Source organism: Takifugu flavidus, chromosome 11 (genome assembly GCF_003711565.1).
Source record: "Takifugu flavidus isolate HTHZ2018 chromosome 11, ASM371156v2, whole genome shotgun sequence".
Classification (NCBI taxonomy): domain Eukaryota; kingdom Metazoa; phylum Chordata; class Actinopteri; order Tetraodontiformes; family Tetraodontidae; genus Takifugu; species Takifugu flavidus.
The window spans coordinates 10,472,817-10,498,445 of NC_079530.1; the positions used below are offsets into that span (position 1 = coordinate 10,472,817).

General features: G+C 42.2%; 1 protein-coding gene across 1 annotated transcript in view; it reads right to left on the reverse strand.

The window, feature by feature from the left end:
* Positions 1 to 25,629, reverse strand: part of pcdh15a (protocadherin-related 15a) — a 122,255-nt gene that overhangs the window by 71,785 nt on the left and 24,841 nt on the right. Inside the window, exons 2-4 of the mRNA XM_057047476.1 lie at positions 13,234 to 13,352; positions 6,441 to 6,455; positions 5,072 to 5,137 (exon numbers count right to left, since the gene is read on the reverse strand). Of these exons, the coding sequence (XP_056903456.1) occupies positions 5,072 to 5,137; positions 6,441 to 6,455; positions 13,234 to 13,324 (172 nt within the window). The 5' untranslated portion in view covers positions 13,325 to 13,352. The remainder of the gene's footprint in view (positions 1 to 5,071; positions 5,138 to 6,440; positions 6,456 to 13,233; positions 13,353 to 25,629) is intronic.

Sequence of the window (25,629 nt, forward strand, 5' to 3'; positions counted from 1 at the left end):
TACGCAGTGCATTTTACCGGCGTTTTCACAGCAGGTAAATAAGACCATGACACAGGAAATCTGCTGCAGCTGCCTGAAGCTGATGTGTGAAGAGCGAATGATGGAATCTTATTTAAACGCAGCCATTTTAGAGCTTCATTTGAGGAGAGATTTAATGTGTAATGTGTTCCTGATGTCAAGCGGTTGTGCATTCACTCAGTGTCATCTTGAAAGATGTCCCGGGCAATAAATGTCTCTGCCATCCTTCTTAACCGATCCTTTATGGAACTGTACATCAGAATCAGACCAGACATCTATCATACTTATTTTAAGTTAAGTGGAGAAGATGTATGAGTTTAACTTAGGAAATAAAAGGAAACCAGCAAAAACCAGCCAGAACTGGACCATCTTAGAGAGTAGAACTTGGTTGTCATCAATAATAGAGAGAAAAGGCCATCTAAATGGCAACTGAAAAGTTAAATTCCAAGTTAATCTTTTTTATTAAAAATATCTGTCCCTTTGGTGGACTTATTAGAGATAATGTATTGCAGGAGGCGGCATGGCAACAGGAGGTGTATTCTGGGTCGGCAACACAGATTAATGCAATTTATCTTCCACAATTACTCTGACTAAAATGAGATAATGGGTTATCTACATCCATCCATCCATCCATTAACCAGGAGCCTATTCTTGTTCAGGGTCACATGATGGCTGGAGTCTACCCCACCACTAACTGGGTGAGAGGCAGGAAGGCACCAGTACAGGTCATCAGGATACACACACACACAACACACACACACACACACACACACACACACACACACACACACACACACACACACACACCACACACACACACACACACACACACACACAAATACACCATATACGCACATGCAGAGGCAATCGAGATTCACTAAAACACGTCAACATTGGGTACCTGCTAGTTTTTAGTTTCTGCTGTGGGTACAGTCAACCTATTTTTGTTAAACAGTAAAAAGCCCCTGCAGAGAAAATCAATTATGTAAACCTACTCAAGTAAATTAGTTGATGGACAAGAGGCTTTTGCAGGAGTGATTATCTACAAATATAACCAGAGATAAACAGGAAATGCATCATGGAAAGAAGACAGGTGCAAGACACACACACACACACACACACACATATATATATACACATATATATAAATAAATCTGTAGTCCTTTATTAATACGGTAAGACCCGCCCTCCTGATTTGCTCTATAATCCACCAGCAGCAGGTGCTGTGCCCTAATCCCAATCCAAGGCCTTCAACTGTGCATTAATTATAGATTGATGATCCAGCAATCATCAGAACTGGAGCTAATGAACTGTGCGTGTGTGTGTGCATGTGTGTGTGATATAGTAATACAGCAAACACCACATCTTTAACAGAATATTCATCTTGAATTTGAAATAAGAAAATTAGGTTTCTTTATTGACGTTCTTGCCTACATCTCCACAAATTAGATTTCTAATTAAAGTAAGAGCAGCTTCGTGGTCTCTCCTGAGAGCCACACCTTAAAGTTCAGAGTATCTAATTACAAGTTGGACAACTAAAAAAAGGCCAATTCAGATAAATGTGACAAGGTTTCAAATGAAATTCTGAAATCATCCATTCAAAGAAAATATTTCCCACTAAATATGCTCTACATCTCAGAGGTTAAAATGAAAGTGAAATGAGTTTCTTTTTTTATTTTTAGAATATTTACAGAGTTTTACTGTAGAAATAAGGAAAACAAACAAGCTGTGTGATGAAACCAGACTGAGGTATTGAATTAACTATAAGGAGAGGAGCTAATGAGTCCACAGTGGCTGAGGAAAACACTCACAGGCTGCCTCATCCCATTAATTGCTTAAAACTGCTAACACATTTAACACCTTGATGAGCTGCCGCCGAGCCCTTGAGGTCACTTAGCTGACACGGGTCTGAAACACACTTGAGTAGGAGTGCAAAAAGAAACGTGCGAGACTCATGGGGGTGGGTGGGGTCCGTGAATGGTTTATCCGGGGTGGAGCGTCGCACCCATGCAGTAAATCTCCCAGCACTTACAACACAGCTTAGTTCTATCTTTTTGGAAAGAGATGCACATTAAATGGCTACAAATGCAATAAAAAGAGCATCTCTAACAGCTGAGAGGTGCAGAGCTTGAACTCCTGGATATGAGATCATTTGGCCTCAACCTGCAGGGGAAGATAAAACACTGAACACTTCTATATATCAGCTGCAGAGGCTGAAGGACATGGATAATAAAACGCTCCATATGTGTTCCTAACTACTTCTGAGTTACTGGTGAGAAGACCCAAACTTCCCTGTGGCTCCCCCCTGTCCATTAGCTTTAGATTTCCTGTTGCAGCTATATTTTGTGTGTGTGTACAGTTTATCACAGCCCATCTTGGTTTTGTATCAACTACAGATTTCTTTCTCCAGTTATTTTATTTTCCAAAATCATGTATTTTTTGAGTATATTCACAAAGGATTTCTTCTTAAAAAAGGCATCTTTAAAAAAAAAAAGCACAGAAAAAAAACCAACATGCGGTTAAACTGTTTAGTTTGCATCTCTGGTAAAATGTTTGCTGATTCCCATTTTCCTGCAGTGCTTCCTGCTTTTGATGGAGGCAGTGTGGTTATTTCCAGCCAGGATTATGAGTTTAATGTCATTATATTGTATTGTCCCTGTCGTTTGCTCAGACGTGTGAGGTTTCTGATTGGCCGTAGTCTGAAAAGCCTTCCTGTTTCATTAACCCACGTCTATGGATACCACAGTAAAACCCTCGGCTGATTAGGATGCTTGGAAAAGCTGCAGCTGGGAGACCCAGACAGCGGAAAAATATTCTGATGTGTGACATTAGAGGACAAACACGCATTTCACACTTACATATTCCACCCATTTTACAGCATTTGAGGTCAGTGCTACGCAGGTTTCATCGGTGCCTGTCAGCAGCACAGTTAATATATAAGATGTTGCTCAGCACAGTTTGGGACTTTTTTGTGCTGCAGGTGGCAAATCAGGAATTTGCAGATGTAATAAAAGCCTGGAGAGATTGTTTGACATAGTCTTCACTGTAGTTTGATCAGCGTCAAAATAAAACCTCCCTCCTTATATCCAGAGTGCCTCAGCCCATTTGGACGACATCATTTTGCATTTACACTGGATCAGTAAAGCAGCCTATAGGAAATGAGGCTGGTCGGCACACTGAGCGTGATGCCACGTGTTGTTTTTGGCACGTTAGCGGGTCTGCGGAAGACGCAGCTGGTAAATTAAACATGTTACCCTCCAACTGAGGCAGCAAGCTGCTGTCCTCTCATGAAATCTTTCTTTTGGTTTCTATTTTCTCAAGAATAGAAAAGCACCAACCTCATCTTTAAAAAAAACAACAGAGGACTTCAGAATCTATCCTTACCCAAGGCGTGACCTTTGACTCTTGATTTAAATATGATTCTGCCCTGAATACTAAGCCAGCGATAAACAAATAGTGACTTGGCACGTTCGACTGCCATGTCTGAACGGGAAGCCGACGCTTTCTTGGCTGAGGGGCTAAATTTGCTCTCATAAGGAGCCAGTAGGAGCAGGATTATACACTTATTTGCTTATCTTTCCTGACCTCCAACAAACACTGAACGACAGATGGGTGATTATGTTGTTTGCATTCCCCTTTGCTGACATGAATGAAAATAAAGGCAAACACTAAAAAAGATGAATCTTATTATGTGCCGTTTGTATGGCTTCTGTGTGACAGAATAGAGGCGATGAAATGCATTTAGAGGGATAATTGCACGGGTCAATATCATTCTGGTTGGCTGTTTTACATTCCATTATAGGAAGAACCGGCTCTGTGCTGTTTCATCAAGGGGAGATAAATAAAAGGATGCTGGAGCCAGGAGAGACCCATATCCCAGGTAAATGAGTGCCTTATGAGGGTGATTAGTGTAAATCCCTCACACAGAGCAGTGTGGAGTGAGAGAGACTTTCAGATGCAGGCTTGGCTACCTCCATCACACCCATTCCCCTGGCGATCAATCAAAGCCTCAAACCACAGCTGCACACAGAGGAGGAAGGAGGCGAGACCACGAGACCCTGATGAATGGATGCCTCATCTGTCATTCAATGAGCTTTTGGGATTCAAATATGCATGTAATGTGCATACCTATATATGCACACAGTCTCCTCTTGAAAACAGCAGTAGCGTCAGCCTAAAAAGCAGCATGTGTGAAATAGTATTCCGCCTGCAGAAACAAACCTCTGGATCCAATCTTCAGTGTGATCTGCTCATTAAACTCGATTAACCTGCAGTACAAATACCTACAGGGAGAGCGAGTGAGACAAACACCCACCTGCTCCTTTTAGGGAAATGCATTCCTCATTCCCTCAATGCACACAAGGCTCCTCCCTCCCAGAGCACTAGTCAGCGCTCTGTCTCCCGCTCTCTCTCACACACTCACACACACACACACACACACACACACACACACACACACACACACACACACATAATCAAACCAATACCCCAAGTTATTAACAAAACAGATGGCAAATGATTGGATCCTGTAAAAGGAGCCGTGATGCAGGAAAAGCAGAGGAAGGCGAGGAAAGTGATGCAGATGACTAAAAGATGGAGAAGCAACACTTTTGCCTGAAAGAGCGCAGCAAAAAAATACTGTATAAATCAATGAAATCCAACCTGTACAAGGAGCACAATACTCATTAATGAATGCCATGGCGCCGCTGGATGCCAAATAGCATCTGAATTTACTCAGAGACATGCAGGCACGTGAGCGCACAAACCTACAAACCAGGAACGGGAGCTATTTATTTACCTTTCAATTATAATTCAATCAAAACCGTCCAACCACAGCGTCTGGTAAACCATGTAGCAGTGGCGCCGGCAGAACAACGCCACGAGTAATAAACAATTACAGCAGTGGAAGCATTAAGGTCTTCTGCACTACCGAAGCGCTCGCTGTGGAACACAAACAGTCCCAACGGTGCACTCCATGACACGAATGCAGGAGCAATTGGACAAGTGGAATGCTGCAGGAGAGGAGGCAAGCAGGTAACTGGTTGGTACATACCATTGGGACTCTCTTCATCAATGGTTACTATGGTTGCAGGAGGGCCTGGGCGGGACAGCTTACACTCTGTATAGGCAGAAGGAAGAAAAATTATCCAATTACACAAAGAAAACAACATCAGTAGCTAGTTGAGAATGTCTACAAGCCAAATGTGGAGAGTATTCCTCATTATATATATATTTTTCATATCTTATATATTAAGACTCACATGACTGACAAAGTATTAACATAATTTGATTTAGTGCTCAAACGACCTGAAAGCAAATCCTAGTTGGACACTCTTGGAGTCTTTGATACCTGTGCAAATTGTCCCAAATAAAATGATGAGGGTTTAATTCACCCACAGCATTTACCTGAACTTCAAGCAATTATGGCTTTAGCTCTAAAGACCCGGTTTGTAAAATATTAACACAGATCGCAAGGATTAATTGCCTGTCATTAACATCCTTTCTCAGGGGCAGCGAAGAACATACAAGAGGGATCAAATGGATTTTTACATTATTGCGTCCAAGTGTTTTCAGCCCCGAGGCCTTCTGTGGGTTGCAGGTATACTTTGAAACTAGCACTGACCTTTGAATTGAGCATCAACATTAAAAGCTAATCTTTCTGTTAACATTAGCTTTTTTTAAGTATTAAAAATTGTAGAAACATATTGGAGCAAAATTCTAGCACCCATGGAAGAGACTCAAATAGATGTTTCCAGAAGTATCTAAATTTGAAGTGAACAAACACAGATATTAGTGTTGTGCTACTGAAACTTACAGTAAATGAGAAGTCCAACAAAAAAAATATTGAAAAATCTTACACAGTGGACCTTTAAAACAGATCTAAAATGTCACAGAAATGCCATCTGCGACTGAATTGGAGACCGCTGGACCAAAGCGATTAACCAGATAATAATAGGAGAGTTTGTCACAGGGTGGACAGCAGCACTGATGCAACATATAATAAACACATTAACTAACACAAGCATCAAAAAGGAGCAAACGGTGCGATAGTGACAGCAGACACGCAGGAAGACCAAAGCACGTGCCAACATCATGAATGGAGCAACGGCTGGAGCAACTTCACAGACGAGGGGGGGGTCACAGGAGCTAGACGGCATGAGCGCATGGGACACGGGTACTGGCGGATTGACAGACAGCAGCAGATGGGGCAGCAGGAGAGGTGGGACAGAGGAGCAAGGAGGACAGGAGGTGTCTAACGTTGAGGAATAGGTGATGAAAGGCAACATGCTCTGCATCTGATGAGGAAGGTTCAGCATCTTTCAGCAGGGTGAAGGGGGGCAGGGTGTGATGGAGGCAGAGTCAGGTAGTAGAGCTATAGAAAAATGAAAAGGGAAACATACAATTAAAGTTTGACCTCTTACCCTCATACTGCCAGTCTGGGATCACAGGTTAGTGGCACCAGAGGGGAGAGAAGCGGAAGCATTGAAGAAAGGCAATGAAACGAGGGTTTACAGACAGTTCCGTTGTCAGGAAAATAGATAAAAGACTGTTATTTTTAAAAGAAAGAAATGATAGAAATGCAAGAGAAGAGAGGCAGTTTTCTGTAGTTTAGAACTCTCCACTAGAGAAATATTAGTCAAGTGCACAGCTTCAGCAAATATGGCCAGCGGAAATCTTCTGCCAGTAGCTGCTGGCTGACATTATTCCACAAGAGAGGAGTGGAGTGCAGTGAAAATATTAATCAGTCTGAGGACTAAAATGCTTCTTTTAGCTAAATTAAGCCATATCATACGCGAATAAAAAAGGAAAGTGTGTTGGAATGCAAATGACAAGCATCGTCACTCGTCAGTCTCTCTCAAATTACTCATCCCGCATCTTGTGAGACCCCGGACAGCCAGCAGCAAGCTGTTAGCTAGAGTCCTCTTACCTTACAAGCAATCAGATAGGGGCACGATAAAAAAAGACACATGGCCAGTGACACCACATGAGTAGTCACCTGCTATAGGGTTTCCCAGCGCCCTTCTGTTTCAACTGTGCACCTGTTGCACCTGGAGTGATGAACAGTGGCTAGGTTTCCTATCAAATATGCATGCCCCGAGCCTTCGCTATAATGTGGTTGTTAGAATTCTTATGAATTAGAGGCACAAACCTCAAGATGTGATGTGGCTGTCGAGATACAAACAATAATTAGCACTTAAATGGTAATGAAATCCCGAGGCTACGGAACACGCTATTTCCTGCATGTCATTTCGGTCTCTCCTCTAATTTAATTTGTCATTAAAATGAGTTCATGTAGGGCTTTAGATTCGTGAGCCATTTCATCCCGCTCCATATGTGAGCAGCTCTGTGAAAACCCTCCGCCGGCACGAGGCGGCTAGACGATGCGCACGCGTGTGAAATTCTCGTGGAACAAATGTCAGCGCAATCTAGTGCTGCTGCTAATTCTTTAAGTGTTTGTTTAAAGCATCCTTTGAGGGGTTTTCTACTAATGAGACAACCTGTAACCATCTGCTGGAGATGGAATTGCACTTGTTTTTCATACAAGCAGCATCAAGATGAATATGTAAATACACAGAGCACCGTACAGGTGAGGGGGCGCTTGTAAAACCTGTCTAAGTTCATTTTCCTGTTGCTGCTTTGTCATTTCCAGGCAACAATTAACGTATATATTTGCATGTAGCATCCAGCGTTAGCTGCAATAGTGGTGGAGAGCCTGAAAACTTTACTGTTATCACTTTAAGTGCCACCAGAGCAGAAACAAGGCTTGCACATAACTGCAGCACAACTTCAGCCCAAAACTGCAACATGATGCCAAATCCCACTGCTCAAACGAAAAGGTTACAGTCCTGCAACTCTGAAGGCAACGAGAAGAGTCCTGCTGGCTTACTTTTATTGGACATGTGCATCAGCTCATTCTGTGGAGGTGACTTGATCGATATGTGTCGAGGAGCCATAAAATGTTGAGTATAAATGTCAGTTAGCGGCTGAATGTTGCATTCTATTCATAAGAAAATAAAATGATGCTTCAAGTTGGAAACAAGGACAACGGTGAGAACATGAGAGACGCTTTTGGTCGTAGGAGCTCAAAGACGGATGTAATGAAGCAGACAGCTTTGCTGACTACGCTCTAACGATTTTTAACAAGGCTCAGGGCTGCCTGGGATTTTAGCAGCAGCCATTTCAAAATTAAACATATCACTTTAATTATTAATGTTTGCATGATAAAAGAAGCGAATGAGTGAGCTACAAGGTGCATCAACAGATATAAAGAATAGGGCAGCAGCTGTGGGGACGCCAGTACGACGCATCATATGTGTCATTCATGATTCGATAGAGGCGCTCACAGCCAGCTTGCTTTAGGAGCTGATGCTTGGTGTTAAAGTGTAAATCTAGAGCTGTTGAAGGGGTAAAAGATAACAACAGGCAGAAAAGTGCTTATATAGTATTACAAATACAGCAAGAGCAAGAAGAACCATTTACCTTTGTTGCAGCCTAAAACTGACATAAAAACATAATGTCATTAGTCTTCATTAGCAACCGCTGAATGACAAAATATTAAACCTGTTGGATCTTTGCATAAACCCGCAAAGTAGCGAAACACATCAGATTTCCTATATGAATAATTCATCACGTTCATTTTCTCTGTTGGAGTTGTGCGTTTGTTCTCCATTAATCACCCGATTAAGATAGAAGTTAATCAGGCGATTAACTTCTTTGACTTTACCGAAGAGCCTGACATGCATTATAAACTGTGTGGATAGTTTTTCCATCTATAACACAAATATATTCCTAATCGATTAATAAGAGATGAAAACAAATGTACCGAGAGTAAATATACCAAATTAATACATATTTATTGCTACATTTTAATGGGGAAAAGCATTGTCGGAGCTTTTCATGCTAGTTTTGGATATTGCTACATTACATTGAGATAAAACGGAAACTCCCACATGGCGGTCACGTCATGACAATGAAAGAAGATTTTTACAAACCGGCCCAACAAGGATAATGTCTGGCGGCTGACATTTAGCTCCAAAAGGAATATTTTTCTGCCACTTGAGTCGATAACCTTTCCTGTGCCTTCATCAGTGAAAGCACCTTTAGAGCAAGCAATAAATCAAACTTCTGTTCCTGAAGAGTTAAGATCGAAACAAGAAAAAACAAACAAACAAAAAAAAAAAGAAGCTTTGAAGGACAACCAGCGAACATACATGACGCCTGACTGGGGCAATCGATCTTTAAATGTAATTAGCACCAGGATAACAGATATTTGTACAGAAGATCAACAATGCGTGAACAATGTGAGGAATCTGGAGACTTGTGTAAGCACACAGAACTACAGATGCTGAAAAGGAACCTTTATGAGAAAGGACAAAAGGACAGAGGCCATGGAGTAATTGAGGAGGAGGAACTAATTTCTCATCTTTTATAGGTAAATAGCAAAATGCCAACAGGGGGAAAAAAAGCCTGACACTGTACATTGCACATATATTCTAAATGTTTCTGCACTCTGATATATGGGCATCAGGCCTTTGACAGTGATAAAACTTTCATTTCATCGGTGGTTTTGCATATATTTACATATTTTTAAATGGATTTCATCATAACCAAAATTAAGCCCAGATCCATTACCCATCTTTAACAATCAATGTAAAGACCACAGCATCAAGGTCATTTTGGCCTTGAAAACAACCACAAACTCAAACCTGTCAGAATATCTTGTTTTGAATGGTACCAAATTAAACATGACACACAGCCAGATATAGAAAGGTTGGAATTCCTGGAGACAGAATGAACCTTTTCAAAAGCAGCCAGATATAGATTTTTACATCGTGACATCAAAACTCCTTGAATTTCCTACAATTGCTAGCAGGGTGGAGGCAGAAAGGTTTCCCCCTCAGATCAAGTTAAGATTTTAGGTTGAAAGTGTTTTCCCGGCTAAAACGGCTGCTTTGGCCTCGAGCTCGTGCCTGTTGGTTGCATCTGGAAAAACCTGATTGCCTCAACTATTGACCACTGAGAACTGCAGCAGCAGGAGAAGCTTGGGGTAAAATACTACCTGTGAGTTCTGTTAGCTAGAGAAAAAAGTGATAATTTTACTTCCTCCAACTCGTGACGATGAAACCTGAAAACCAATGTGGGAACAGAAATGCTTCTTTGTTTGGAGGCGACTACTCCTCTGTTCTTCTGTCTCTCCAAATCTCATTATATAAAATGTAGGATCCTGTGAAGAGCTTCCCTCTGTAATTACGTCTGCGTATTTTCCAAGGATCTTGTATCAAAGTGGAAAGAATAGAGGCATACGGAAGAAGGAACGTGTGTTGGCAGTGAGAGAGGATGGCTAAGAAAGGATTGTTGCAGCAACATGTTATTCATTAGAGGCTGATATTAGAAGCAAGAAAGGGATTATCTCTGAGGTGTAATCCTTTGCAGAACTTCCTGCGCTTCCTCTCACTCCCCCTGAGGTTCACAGTAAAGGCAGCAGGTCAAAGGTTCATCACCCAGCCTCCCCCAGTGCGGAGTTTGGATTTGTCAAGAGCATCTCCCTTCCTTTTAGAGCTCACCGATTACAGGCTGCAGGCTGGTGGATTACCCCCCCTTGCCCCCACCACTAGCACCTCTCCCCTGCCAACCACTTTCCCCCACGTTCGCTCCTCTGTCCCCCAACTCCACAGGCCTCTGCTTCAGTCAGGCACCATCTGCACATCTGGCTCATCGGGAAAATCCCTAAAATTGATTTACAATTGTAGTCGAAAGGATGTGCAGATGGAGAGGGGAGGGGTGGGGCGAGAGAGGAAGGTGGGCTGATGTCACATGTCAGAATTGTCTGCAGGCATAGTCGCTAATCTCCACGTCACACAAATGCAGCCCGGTGCTGTCTGAATAAGGGTGCGTGCATGTGTGTTTGACCGACATCTGGATTCTAGCCACAGAGGGATTTAAGTGCGCATCTGTCCACGCTCTTTCAGACTGTGGCGCGTCCTTTATTAACGTTCATTAAAACCCGCGTGTAGAAACAGAGTTTGGCAAACATTTGCTCGGTCAAAACAGAGGAGAGAAATCCCAAATTGTACCTCAAATGGAAGGTACACGGATGAAAACTCTCCAAACCTTCGGTAATAAATTGCCGGTTGTCATTGTCTTGTCCTCTGCATTTTTGTCCACGCTGACAGCTTAACAATTACTTCTCTGCTGTACTTAATTTAAATCTTGACAGACACAAGAGACCGGCTGGAATTTACTGGCCCTCCGCAACTCAATGCCATCTAAACATTTCTGGTTGATTTTTTCATTTGATAACAAACAGGCTGACAGAGCCGAAAGCCAAGGGCAAACCAAGGTGGGCGGCGCAAGGAGAATTCCAAGTGAGATGAGGGATGTGCTAAAATCCATCCTCCGAATGTCCGTCCCCAGGTGATGCCGAGCGGCAACATCGGCGTCCACATTACAAATCAAAACAACTCTCTGCTTTCTCATTACAGTTATGACACCATGGGTCATTTGGTGGCTTTATTTCTATCAGAGCCCATTTGCACCCAGAATGACAGTCATCAATCCTGTCTGGAGCACTTCACTGAAAAGGCTGCAGCCTCACTGATAATAAGCTGGGGGGTGGTGAAAAAAAGAGATCTTTCTTATGATGGCAGATGGATATTGTTAGAATTTTGCATGATTCCTTAATACATTTTACTGTTTTTGCCACATTCACTCATTCATGAATACAGTACATTCATGGAAACAGCCTTTAGAAGCTTCCACCTTGTTGGACGATTAGGAACTAATCAACAAACCCAATCACCTCTGGGCTGAAGTGAATGTCGATGCCTTCATTTAAATATTAAACATCAAGGACAATCCTCTTAACGTGATGAATGATGTGCACGGGCAGACAGCTGGATTTGTGCATGTCCACTTGACAGATAACCAGCTGTACGATGGCAGCTGTGTTGGTACTTTGGTACTGTTACGGTGGTCCTTCCGATCCCAGCAATCAAACCAACCCCGGATGTGCCACACTAACAAAGGGGATGTGTCAGGATGTGATGTTTCAGTGGTGTTATTTTTAATCTTCAGTTTTGTGGATGCAAAACTTAAAATTCAGCAGATAACATGGAGGTAAGTTAGTTTTAAGCCAAAAAACAACAAAGAGACACCAAAAGAGCAATTCAATGATGTTGTTCTAAATTTGGCAAGTAATCCGATGTCTTTATTCAAGGATCACTACTCTGAAAAGGAACAACCTGGAATCTGGCCTTCTTATAAGCACCCTTTAAACACTTGATGGCCTCGAGCTCCTCTCTCTGTGCTGTGAATAGATTCCATTTCAGTTTTATTTGCATGGCCGCTCAGAACATTTAATTATCCAAGTAAAGCTACACCCTCAAAGACTCCAGATGTGATTTATTGATCAACATCATGTCACTGATGATGTGATCACGTTGCCTCCCGTCGGCATTATGAAAACGTGCACTGGGGAGTTTGTGGAGATCCAAACAGGCTGGTACACAGCAGCGATCAAACGCACACGTCGGATTGTGGTGCTCCAGACCTCAGCTCTTCTGTGGATTGAGTCATTTGAATACGCGAGCCCAGCAGTGTGTGTTCTTTGACTTCCAATTAATTGCACAAAAGCAAATTTGGTTTTGAGTGGAATCCACAGTGTGTTACCTTAAAATGGCAAAAAGAAAATTTGACAAAACAGGAGTCAAAGTGTTGGCAGCGGGAATGAGAGGGGCTAACTGAACTGAAATGAGGAATGTGAGGAGAGCACTCGTGCTGTTAGTGACTGTCAGCAGACACAAACATCAGTTTGGCTGCTCCATTCACAGCTGAGTGTCATAATGCTGAGCTTCCTGATCTCCAGTGTTCTCTAGTGGCTTGTTATCTGCCCTCTGCAATACTTTATGTAGGTGTTGGTCTTTTCTTGAGGCTCCTCACAGCCTCCTTTCTTTTTAACAATGCACCCATTCTTTAAATTGATACTCCTGCACCAGTCTAACTGCTTTCGTTCACCACTGCAGAGGTCCGATTTACACTTGTTTGGCGCATCTTGTATAAGCAGCAAACTGGTTGCTGTTGTAAGGAGAATCTACTCCAGGCTGCTCTTCTGACAGCCAAACGTCACCTTTCCCTTATTACCAGTTTCCTTTTGGCAGAAGCACCACAGAGTTAAGTGAACATGGGAAGGCCGGAGGGGGTTCTGGCTGTTCGTACCTTCTGTGTCCTGGCCCCAGCTGTGGCTTATCAAAGAGAGAATTGCCATTCCTGCCCCCAGGCACCCGATGAGCCATCGCCCCTGTTGCATCTTTTGTCAAGGCTTAGTGCCTGCCCACCTGGACCAGAGGAGAGAAAAAGGAGAATATTATTCATTCATATCTCCAGTCTACACACATTGTTTCTTGCCACATGTTACACAACCCATTGTGTTTTCTGATTCTCATTTGGAAGTTAAACCGTCTGAGGGATGTTTTGTGGGCTCGGGAGTGATGGCAGTTATACCTTCGGGAAACAGGTACAGCTGACATGTTGTACATCTTACGTCTCATTTCTACAAAGGTCACCCACAAAAGGAAATTCCTTAGCTGCTTCCCAGCTGTCCCAGGCAATATCACAAAGCAATATATTTCGGAAGCCAAAAATGTAATCCTGTGTCCGCTGAAGAGTTTCACCTGTCTCCTTGAGTTTATAACTAAAGGTCTTTGCTGTTCAACTGTACAAACTGGAGCTTCATGGGTGGGAGCATAGTAATGTCTCTAATCATCCAAGTAAAACCTAAAAAAAAGCTTAATTCTGAGATTTTGGTTTCAATCTGCTGTTCTTGGATATGAAGTGTAGGTTAGCAACGTAACAAAATATGATAAGGTCTAAAAACCTGGCTACAGAAAACACTCTTACATTAATAATCTACTCCACCTGACATTAAGGAGTAATGTGGGTCTCAGAATTGAGAGGATAATCTCTTTAGGTGGGTAGCAGGTGGATGATTTATGTTTGCATATGGTTTCAGAAGCAAAAAGAGTTGATCGCTTTGAGTTATACGCTTAGTTTCCTCCAACAGCATTTCTCTGCTCCTATAATGGGCATGTAATTGAGTTTAGTGAGGTAGCTTGTGCACAGGCTATGAAGGAAGTTCCTTTCCAAAAGAGAAAACAGAATAAAGACTGGTGCATTTAAATGCTAATTTGAACATTGATTATTGTCGCATTGACAAAGCTTCAAAGCATTCGGATGAGCTACTCTTATCAAAAGCAGGTATTTCAATGGCTGTTGTTAGGAGAATAGTTTTCCAACAGAAAGAATTCATTATTGTCATGCCACTAATGAGAGAGCGGTCAAAAATTAGTGCACCAGGTCACTGCTCTGGCCAGGTGCCAGTCTCGTTAGTGTCTAATTAAGACCGTAACAGATTAGCATCATCACCATCTAGCATGGATTTTATTGTATACATGTCATGATAATGCCCAACATTAAGTCTACCTACAGATGTCTCCTGCACCTTTGCCATAACAACTTGACCAGTGGCCTCGTTGTGCTCTCTGCCCCCAGCCTCGGGGCTGAATTTGCTTTGCTGCAAACGACTGGACTTCCCTACAAAACACTCTCAAACTGTCACTTCTCCCAACACTTCATACTTTGAGCAGCCAACTTCAGTCTTCTCTTGCCCTCCTTGACTCCTTTGTTACTGGTCCTCTTCCCCTTCTGTTTATGTAAACGTGTGCATCCTGAATGATGGCATTTTATGTAGATTCACTGTATCTCTTAAAATTAATAGTTATTGGCTACGAAGAAATTAATTCCAATTGGAATAAAACTGCATTCCAATAAAAATGTGACAGTGCCTAATTAAAAATCTCCTGCTGCTGCTGATCCTCCAGCAGAGAGCAAGAATGCTGTCAGCGTAATGGTGCCAGATCCAGTCTTTTACTGGAAAAAATCCATTAATGTTTGGTCAAAAACAACTACAAACGACAGACACACACACACAGCATGTTAATTCTTGTCCAGTAGCACATAGGGATGTCAAGCACGTTCCCTGCCTGTGCCTGCGAGGGACAGGGAGGTTTTCCCCACTTCTCTCCGTGCCGGCAGATGTCAAACCCCCCTCAGACGGCTAACTCTCGGAACAGGTGATAAGCTGCAAAATCCACTTTGATTGCTGCGCTTAAGAGGAAAAGAGCAACACCGTCAGATCAAAGCATCTCTGGCAAACTTTTGGACTCGACCAGCCACTTTCTTTTCTGAGATTTCCCTCTTTTCTCTGTATCTCTGGCACACACATTGCGCGGTGTATTTACTTGGTCTCATACAAATATGGCCAGACGTGCAGAAGCCGATTTTACACTGCAGAACCCAGACATCAGACATCCTCTATGAACTCTCTGTGGACAACAGGAGACAGCTGTATTCTCACCCTTACAGTGCAACAAGATAGATTTCACACGAGCTTCCTTTTCTCTCATCTCCTCAGGTCCCAGTGGGGTTATTTTTGAAGATTTGATTTCCCACATACGTACATCTTCCTTCCTTAAGAGGGCCAGGGAAGACGGCTTTGATCCCTTTCACATAAGAAACCCCAGACCTGCCCAAATAGCCACCCTGAAGAGGATAATTATTACTTTCAAAAGCCTTCTTCAAACCTATTTTTGGTTGTTATGGGAACACTGCAACTCCTTTACATTCACTTTCAATTTTAATAAACATGATGCCTGAAGAGATTACTGACCAAGAAGCAGAATTTTAAATAAAAACACATTTAATATTGTGTTTCAACGTAATGGCTGCCCATTAAAGACAACAACAATGCAAACATATGAATTAGCTGTTTTGTAATCACTGTAATATTAAAGGTTGTTGCAGGTTCAATGTTTCCTTCGAGTGCGGGCGTGAAAAGGAAACTGATTCACAACCAAGCAAATAAAAAGGGCGAACAGAGGAGTGAAGCCATCTCGTATGTGGATTAAAACGACAGTAAAGATGCAGTTCTTTGTCAACAGATGGGATTTTCTGTCGGTGGAAGGAAGAGACAGCTCGTCTCCTCCTTTCTTCCTCTGCCTGTGTTCCTTCGATCGCCTTTTCCTCCACAATTGATTTCTTTTTCAGTGTCTTCCTGTTCCCATTCTCCGTTTTGATGGACTGTCAGAGATGGCTCGCTGACGAAAACATCGTAAAGATTTAGATCATGTGTTCATCAGCCAGGCCAAAAAACCCATCCAATAATCAACATTTCCCATATCAAGCTTCTACTTATTACAATTTAAGTGAAATAATTAGGAACAATTTACTTTGCCCGTCACCTTTTCTGCAGGTAAAGGTCCACCCACATGAGCTGTTTGGCGGGAGGTCAGGGGAGCAAGGAATATTTAAAGAATATGCATCATTTTTATCTTCTGTCTTGCAAATGCAGCAGAACAAACACTCTCTTCCGTTGCTACTTGCACATTTCCCAGTTTGCCCACTAGCCAGCTGAAAGCTTACACATGCACAGACGCATTAAAAGCCACTGTAGTCCAGCAAAGTCCATCTTCTCTGGTTTAAAGCCACAGTGTGGAGAACACGGCTGCGTGTGTGCTGTGATTAGGCGTAAATAATAAAAACAAAACAGACATTTACATTTAAATAAATTAAAGCCAAGGAAATTTCCCTTTGAGGTATTAATTGTCCACTGTGGGAACTTATAATGTAAAAGATGCATTTTTGTGAGGCTAAATACAAAATAACTATTAAACTTGTTTATTACTTTCTACATAAGTACAATAATCACTTTATACAAGTAACTTTTAATTGCATTATACTGAACATTGCTTGTGTATACAGTGGATGATTGACAGCATTGGCATGTGTCCAGTTTAACAACTATTACTAAGTGTGAGTACATTTAAGAATGAACAAAAACAGTGTGTGTGTGTGGGGGGGGGGGGGGGGGGGGATGGGGGGGTGTTTAATCCTCACAGTGGTCGTGGGTTTTGCAGAAAGGATGCTGACAGCAGCTCGGGACAGCTGACAGAGCAAAATGTAGGATCAATGTCAGCTAAGTAAAATTTCAAATGTAATATGTCTCATCACCATCTTGTCAAACCACCCAGATGAGCTAGCAGCACCCAGCATCACCCAGCTATAGTTTAGTATCATGAACCATATTTATTTAAAGCTAAGCTTAAAGAGAAAATGGAAAGAATGACATTTAGAATTTGGACTCTACAGTTTGGCTCATTTCCTCTTAGATTTTTCCCTTATTGACAACTGCTTTTATGTTCTGATATTTGCTTAAATTAGTTGTTTTGTGTTAATAAATCTGAAATGATGAGCTCTGGATTTCAGAGGGCCCCACTCACTACACATTAAAACAAGAATATGTACAAAAAACAATCGTAAGAAACATTTAGGAGTAGCAAAACTGTTGGAAGAGATTAAACTGAGCTAAGGAGCTGACCTGTGCTTGGCTACAACCCATTGTGTGGACGTAAGCCCCGGTTATCCTCTCCTCATGGCTCATGCAGGTACTTTTTCAAGTGCAGCTTGGGGATGGAAAAGTTCCAGCATGTCCCTCTCTGCTTGGGGTCCCCTCCCAGCTGGACACGCACCAGGGAAACGTCTGGAGTCAGCCACACACACAGTTCACTTGCCTTCCACCGATGTCTGAGCCTGGGTTAGTAGCTGGTAGATTTGAATGAGGCACTCATGTAGAAAGAAGCTTTTTAATTTAATTTGTTCCTACAGTCAGAATGAGGTGGAAACTGGCTTCTATACCTCATTAGTTTTTCCATTTTCCATGCAATGATGCACACCTCTTTAACACTAAGTGTCAAATTCAGTGGTACTTAACAAAAGTCTGCATCTGTAATGTCTCAACAAAGTGAGTCACATTTAATCAAGGAATGCCTTTTGGAGAAATAACCTACAGATAGGCATCATAGTGGTTTAACCGTGCTGCACAGCCTGGTCTAATTTCCAAATAGAGTAAAATAAATGGAAGCAAGATGTTCTCAACTCAAAGTAGTAGCACTGAGAGGTGAATCCAATCCATAATGCCATAATGATTGTATATATTCAGCTATACAACTGCATCTCAAGACATTATGGTCAAAATAAATAAATAGAAAGATTAAACACAGTGGGCAAAGACATCCACTTCCCCTTAAAAATGAATGTAGATTTTAGGATAGGTGGATGTCTTTGCCCACTGTGTTTAATCTTTCCATTTATTTATTTTGACCATAATGTCTTGAGATGGCCGACAAACATGCTTGCGCCTACAGGTATAATCAAAAGAATCCCCAGAAGTCATGACTCAAAAGTAAAATAATGTATGGTCATTAGCAGAGGACTGCTGACATGGCTGTTGTACATCTGAGGTAGCAGAAACTAATGTTCCTATGATGTACCAAACTACATTATTAGAATATTTCAGTTATGATGCCTCCAGTTTTAAAGCCTGCACTGAAGAGCAACAAGGACTGAAGACCACTTTGTCCTGACTTTGAGTGATGGCCGCTTCTCTAAAATCCTTCTGCATGAAGTGTCACATGAATTCTGCCGGTTTCTCTCCATCTGATGTAAACACTCTAATAACCAAGCGATTATTTGGAGGGCCGCGGTGATGGCGGTGATCCAAAAACCCTCCCAGCCTTCTAACGATGCACCTGGAGGTGTATTTCATCTGGCTTGCTTTGGCGAGACTGGGCCGACTCCAAACACAGACATCAACCCTGGGATGTTTCACTGGGCAAAACAATGCGCACACACCATTATGGGCTCTTGAAAAATGAAGGATGTGATGCAGAACACGAGTGCTCTCATTGCTGCGGCGCTGCACTGGGAAGGTGTAAACAGCGATGAACGCAGCGCAGCTGCACGTGCAGCGTGACTCTTTGGACAAAAATATGTCCGCTCGAAGTAGAAGTGGGAGGAAAGAGGAAATGAAACGGGAAGTGTTCACAAGTACAAGTGCGTATCGGCAGGAAAGAATTGTATAATTCATTCTGGGGATCAATGCAATGCTGAAAACGGAATAGCTGATCAGACTGTTCTACAAAGGTGTCTGCATGAGTTCCCAGCATTTGAAAACTAAGAGAAAAGTGTTGTAGCCTGAATAAGATGGCATGTAGAAAGCCTCCCTGACCAGTTTTAATGATGAAAAAAAAAAAGGTGCTGGGTGGAATTCAGTATAAAGAAGAAGAGTAAACACGAACGCGCGAGCACGGCTGCAAAGAAAGAGCGAAGTTTGCAAAAAACCTGAGAAGTGTTCCGACTTTCTCTGAAGAAGTTTTGGAGAAAGGCACTACTGCGACTCCTAAAAGGGTGCAGCTATATGTGAATCCGACCACACTCGTTCTGGAAAAGGCATGCTAATGTGACACCAACGTGATGGTGATGAGAGCTGAGAACTGAGAGCTTTACACACACACACACACACACACGAGAACATCCCTACTGCAGCCACATCAAGATTGACACAAGGTTTTGTGTCCCAAAGTGCAGTTATTATTCTGGATGAGCCACCAGCAGAGGACTGGTGACTGGAAGCATACACCGCTTAAAGAACAGGAGGGGAAATCTAAAATAAATATATAGGGGAAGCCAACAAACAAAAATATTTTTCACTATTTTTTTCCATGCAACAGTGACCTTGACCACTAAATCTGAATTGAACCAGTTCATCCCTGAGATCAGACATGGCTGCACCGCATCCACACTGGTTAACCAGAGAAAGTCAATTCTCCATTGGTGGATTATTGTGGAATGGAACCTTATTAAAATCCAAAATTAGACATGAGTGTGCTGTTACGTATTTCGAAAGACTTGGTTGTAAGGTAAAGCAGAAACGGGGACACGGAGGATACTTTAGCATCTTCTGGGGACGGAAGTCTGGAACTGGAATAAAAGCAGCGGCGGGATCATCTTTTGAAGTGAAGAAATTAATATTGTGAAAATACACATTTTTAAAATTAGCATCACTGATTTGAGCACATTTCAACAGTGTAACTCTATTGAAAAACCATTAGAAAAGTTGCTTTAATGTAAATCTATAGGCAGTGGGGTAAAGTTAATGGATTCAGCTGCAGCTAATGACTTCATGCTTGGTGGTCCCCTAAAACTCTCATTTTCCATGATTGTGAGCGAGTGAGCTGCAGGTCTCAGAGGTCCTAATCCCTCTGCTTAAGTCATCTCATGACCGCGCTCTAAATCTCTAAACCCTCAGTCCACGTGGGTGCAATGGCCACTCCAATCTGTCTTCTTAGCATCAACAAAGCCACATCTGTGTCACAGGAAGCACTGCTCGGCAACAGAAACCACTTTACAGCTAATGCCAGATGAAATTTAGAAAAAAAATAATAAAAGCCTGTGAATTTGTAAATCATTAAACAATGCCAGTATTTTCTTCCATCCCTGATGATCACAACATGGCTGAGCTTGGCAGGGAGGGTTTAGAAGGCTAGTGCATAACTGACCGACTGATTAAAGCTGCTAAAAAACGGATCTGCATGATGAAGCATATGGCCACTTTTCTCCAGGCCTCCATCGACTTGGAAAATACAGCCTTTTCACCAATCAGATTCTAAAAAGAAATGACAGCTGCATCGCTTAAAGTTGCCGTGGCATTTCCTGAAATGGGCCCGTTTGAGGTGCTTGTGCTTAGTCAGTGTGTTACCTGCCAGTCCCATCCTAGGTCAGCCAGAGAGCAGACCAGTGATGCAGGACGCAAGCTATGGGAGAGTTATATATGGGAGAGCGCTGAGCCAAAAAGAGTAAGATTTCAGCCTAAAGCTGACAAATACCGACATGTTTTCATTCCAGATTAGTTAAGTGCAGAATCCTGGTCAGGTGGTGGCTCAGAGGACCAAAGAGGTCAACCTCCAGCACTTCTATCAGGTGTTACGGCAATGCCATTGTCGGTCTGAGCGCATGAAAGAGTTTTTTCCCCACATCAAATTGTAAATTACAGCACAGGATCATTATGTGATGAGCTGAGAGTCAACCAATGACTCTAAAATGAGTGATTCTGTGGTAATATCCTGATTTAGGTGTTTATGGAGGATGCCTTCATCCAGCCTGAGGATTTAATCAGCAAACACGCTGCGGGTGAGAGGTCTCACCAACCAGCACATACTAGGACCATGCAACTCACTGAAGTGTAAATGCATTTACAATTATGCAAATGATGTATTTAGTAATTAAAACCAGCTTTACCTGGGAAAAACAAACAATATAAAGTAGCACAAAACCATTTAGCTTTAACAGAAATTAACACTGAGCATAATCGGTCTAACCCATATTTTCCCGTCTGGAATGCCTCCACCTTTGATAAGGAAAGTAGGGAAAATAAATTGGTGGTTTTATAAATTAACAAATGTTGCTCTGTTAATTGCATTTGTTCAAATGACTAGAGCCTCAGAAACACCATCAATTCCACAGACGAGGTGCCGATCACACTCAAGTGCTCACAACCGGAACACACTCGCACTCTAATAAATAATACAAAGACCCTACTTTCAAATTCCTTTTTGGTTTCGTTCAATGCTTGTTTATCCCCCAATTTCAAATCTTTTTCCCAGTTCGAAGAATATTGCCTAGTCAGAGTGGAATGAATGTGTTTTTTTTTAACTATATATTCTATTTAAGAGCCTGCTACATCTCACACATCTAAAAACTTGTTTGTTTTTCATCTCTGACATGATGTTTAATTAACTGGGGAAAAGTGAATATAATCTTGCCTTCTACTGATGCTGTAGTACTGAAAAAGCCCTGCTCCATATATTAAAAGGCTTTACTTTGAGGGTTTAAAAATATGTCCAGAATCTGCAGCAAGGATCACATGAAACTCCCACTTAAATCCTAAAGAAAATGTAAATGTTGCACAGAGGACATTAAAAAACACATCAATGACATCTACAGTGGTAATGAAGCGAGTTAAAGCTCTAACAGACTTTTACTCTTGGAACAGACCTGAAAGAGATCTCCTTTCTTATCCGCAGATCTGATAACGACCTTCTTGCTCTGTAGATTCTTATCTTCCAGACGTGGAACCAGCTGGAGAAAAGTGTGACATTATCATATAGACGTACAATCTGCAGTGCCTCCCCCTGCATCTTTTATGGAGCATTACTAGAAATTGAAACACCGTGAGGAAGAGCAGGAACAGAGCATTTCTCAATTGCTCTTATTTCTTTGCTCTGGCAGCACACTGAGCCTTGAATCGTCTCAGACGTCTCACACACAAATGTCTGAGTAATAAGAAACAATGGTGAGGGTCAAATAGTCACTATTAACCACACAATGTGGACTTTTTTTTACTAAATAAGAGCTCTGATAAACAACTAGTTTAGAAACAAAAGAGAAGGCTGGGAACTGTCAAATAAGAACAGATATTCTTAGAATCAAGGATGGAGTCTTCATTGCTCTTTTCTGGTTTTTTAGCCATTTGTTTTGGCTTCACCGACACCGTTTTACCCCAATTTCCCCCCATTTCATGCAGTCTGATAATGGGAGTCTGTTTCTACACAGTCAGATGTGAGACTGTGCGACATGCATATCTTTTATCCAGTACAGTCTTTGCTAGAGTGCTCTGGGTGGACCGGATGCTGCAGCATGGAACGAGATAGGGTGGGCTGAGGTTGCACCATGGTGCCACTGACCAACGGTCAAGTAGTTTTGCCCCATTGCTGAAGTCACCTGGGAGTCAAACGAGCCTTGGCGATGATGATGATACACTGATGATGCATGTTAGCCCAACAAAGTGGTCAATTGTGATGAGGATTCAAATGTAAAAGCAAGAGCTGGCCAGAGTTAAATGAAGGCCCCTGGTCCCTGTGTGCTCCTCCTGTGTGCTCTAATAAGCAAGTGAAGCACAAATAAATGCAAAGCACACACTCTGAATATGACCCGCCTTCAGCTGTGAAGGTGTGGACTGCTGAGCATTGTGTTTGATGCAGAGCCATAAAGCTGAGGTAGAGAAAAAACAGCTCTCTAACAAGCTTCTCCATCTGAGATAACCTGTTATAACCAGTGGAGACTGACCACCTACTGATAAGATTAGTCCCCTGTTCAATTTATGAGCCACATCCTGGAGGCTTTGCTTCCCTGCCATCTGTCGGTGCTCCTTAGATGTGAGAACAATTCACAACCGGCTATTTTCCTCTGTGCCATTGTGGTTCCCTTCGGTTAAGGAATTTTACAGCATCTTTAGTTCAGCCTTAACTTTAAAAGGGAGATCTGCCTTCCATCATGACACTAAAAATCGTATAACCCCGCAGCTCATAAGAAAGGCAAGGACTTCCTATTAATCAAACGGCATCCACCAGAGTTGGCAAAGACAAAAACCTTATTATATCGTTCCACTAAATGGCTATTAAAGACACGTCTCATAGAAAAGCACAAAGACATATCAGGGTTGGAGGGCGATAACTATAAACTCACTTCCAAATTTGTAAATGACCTAAAAGATAAAATATACTGTATATATCATCATTATAGGGTGGTCCAAGACAGTGTTGACTCTATAGATCACAGCTTTAAGGCTAAAAGTCCCACAGAAAATTAATCAGAAGCTAGTTCAGTAATTGATTTGTCAGTGAGGTCACTGCGGGAGTGAAAGAATGCCAGAAATCTTTCCTTGTATTGCATCTAAAATTAAAGAATCTCTTCTTTGTGTTACTCTATTTGATGGTGGGAAGATAAAATATATTTCGTTTTTTTTTTTATTGCTCATCACACACAGTACAGTTGCTTAGGCAACAGCTGTGTGTGTGTGTGTGTGTGTGTGTGTGTGTGTGTGTGTGTGTGTGTGTGTGTGTGTGTGTGTTAGGAGGGGTAGTCTCTTTCTCCAGACACCAAAGCAAATCTGTCAAACACAAATATGTTTTTGGTTCATTATTAATTGAAATGACTTTAAACATTACATAACATACTGGCTCATTTGAGTGGCTGCGTCTCAGACAGACAGACAGGCAGGCAGGCAGGCAGACAGGTGGACAGACGGACGGACGGATGGACGGACGACCATATGGTGGAGGAACCACCTGTAATTGCCTTACAGGTTGAGACAGATGTCTAATCAGCAAAACAATCATTATTAATTATGTGTATGAAGTAACAACACCTCACCTAACCCACCTGAATATTATCAGATCAATTACAGCGTAATAAAAGGTAAAAGATAAAAGCTACCTGTGAGCAAGATCCAGCTGTAGCTTCAGCCCTCTTCAGAAGTGATCTGCTCAGTGTGACCTGTGTCTAAAAACAGCCGACTGTGCAGTAAAACTACACTCAAACCTCCAGCAGAAGCTTGTACACCCAAAGGCACAAAAACACTGAACAAAAAATGCGATATCGTACACGGAATTCCACGCGAATCCTGTAATAAAACCTACATCGGAGAAATCGGAAGACCTCAGCACCCGAAAAAAGGAACATCAAAATGAATGTGAGAAGGAGACAGCCGGGCGATTGACCAAGACACTAAAAGAAACAGCTGAACAAGATGACAAAAAAAGCCAGACATAGATCACAGCCCAAGAAATAACCACATCATGGACTGAGACAAGGGGGAAAATCACCACATGAGAAATGCACCAATTTTGAAGCTGGATGGGGGAGTCCCGTCTATACATTATCGGATTTTTCTATGAAAGTATGATGTAACCTGGAAACTGCAGCACTTTCTTCCAGCTTGTGTAGCCCTGGTGCACTCACATTAGTGAGGTCTGTTCCAGAGGCAGAGGAGAAAACAAAGTGGCTTTAGAGACCCAGGGGCTGTTTGGAGCCATTAAGAGGCTTGACTGCTGACTGAGTTACTAGTTTAGCCTCCTGAACCGATGAGCCAACGCACCAAACCTCAGATAGTCACGGGAGTCTGTTGCAGCAGCTATTTTGGAGGCTTCTGTCGTTATTACACAGCACCAAGTGTCATCAACACAAGTGATCAGCGCGTAAGGAATAATTCACAGCCTGTTGAGACTGGCTGAAAACAGATATTCTGCAGTATATTTATCACACACATAAATTTATCAGTGAAAACCATCATGCGTAAAAGTCAAATTAACCTTATTTCTACCTGCTGTGACACGTTTTATGAATTATGAATGAGTCTGTGAAATGTAACTGGCTACTCTAACATTGATTGGAAATCCAAATACAGATGGTGCAAGAGAAACCTGCTGGAGCCTGTAACCGAGATGATTTCATGCACATTACTGAACATCGTGTCTGGAAGGATAACAGAAAATTCTGCGGCTACAGTAAGATCACATTTCGCAGTTGCATTTGACTCCTATGTAGAAATTAAGAGAATGGAATATTTGGCCATGATGTATTTGTTTGATTTCTATTTTGCGTTCACCCGCGCAATAACTTGGACGCATAAATGAACTCAACCATTGATGTGATCTGTCACCATCTGGGTCACCTGGACATGTGGAAGGCTGGGGTGGGGGGAATCACACCATCGATCGGCCAGCAACTCACTAAAATCACAACGACTCTCAGGTGACCACCCAGATCAGTAGCATGCAAATGGTCCACAGGCGCTATATATTTTCAAGCTCTCTCCCCAGCGATTTCAGAACTGAAGAAGCCTTCTGGATAGAAGGCGAAACGTTTTCAAGAGAAGAAACC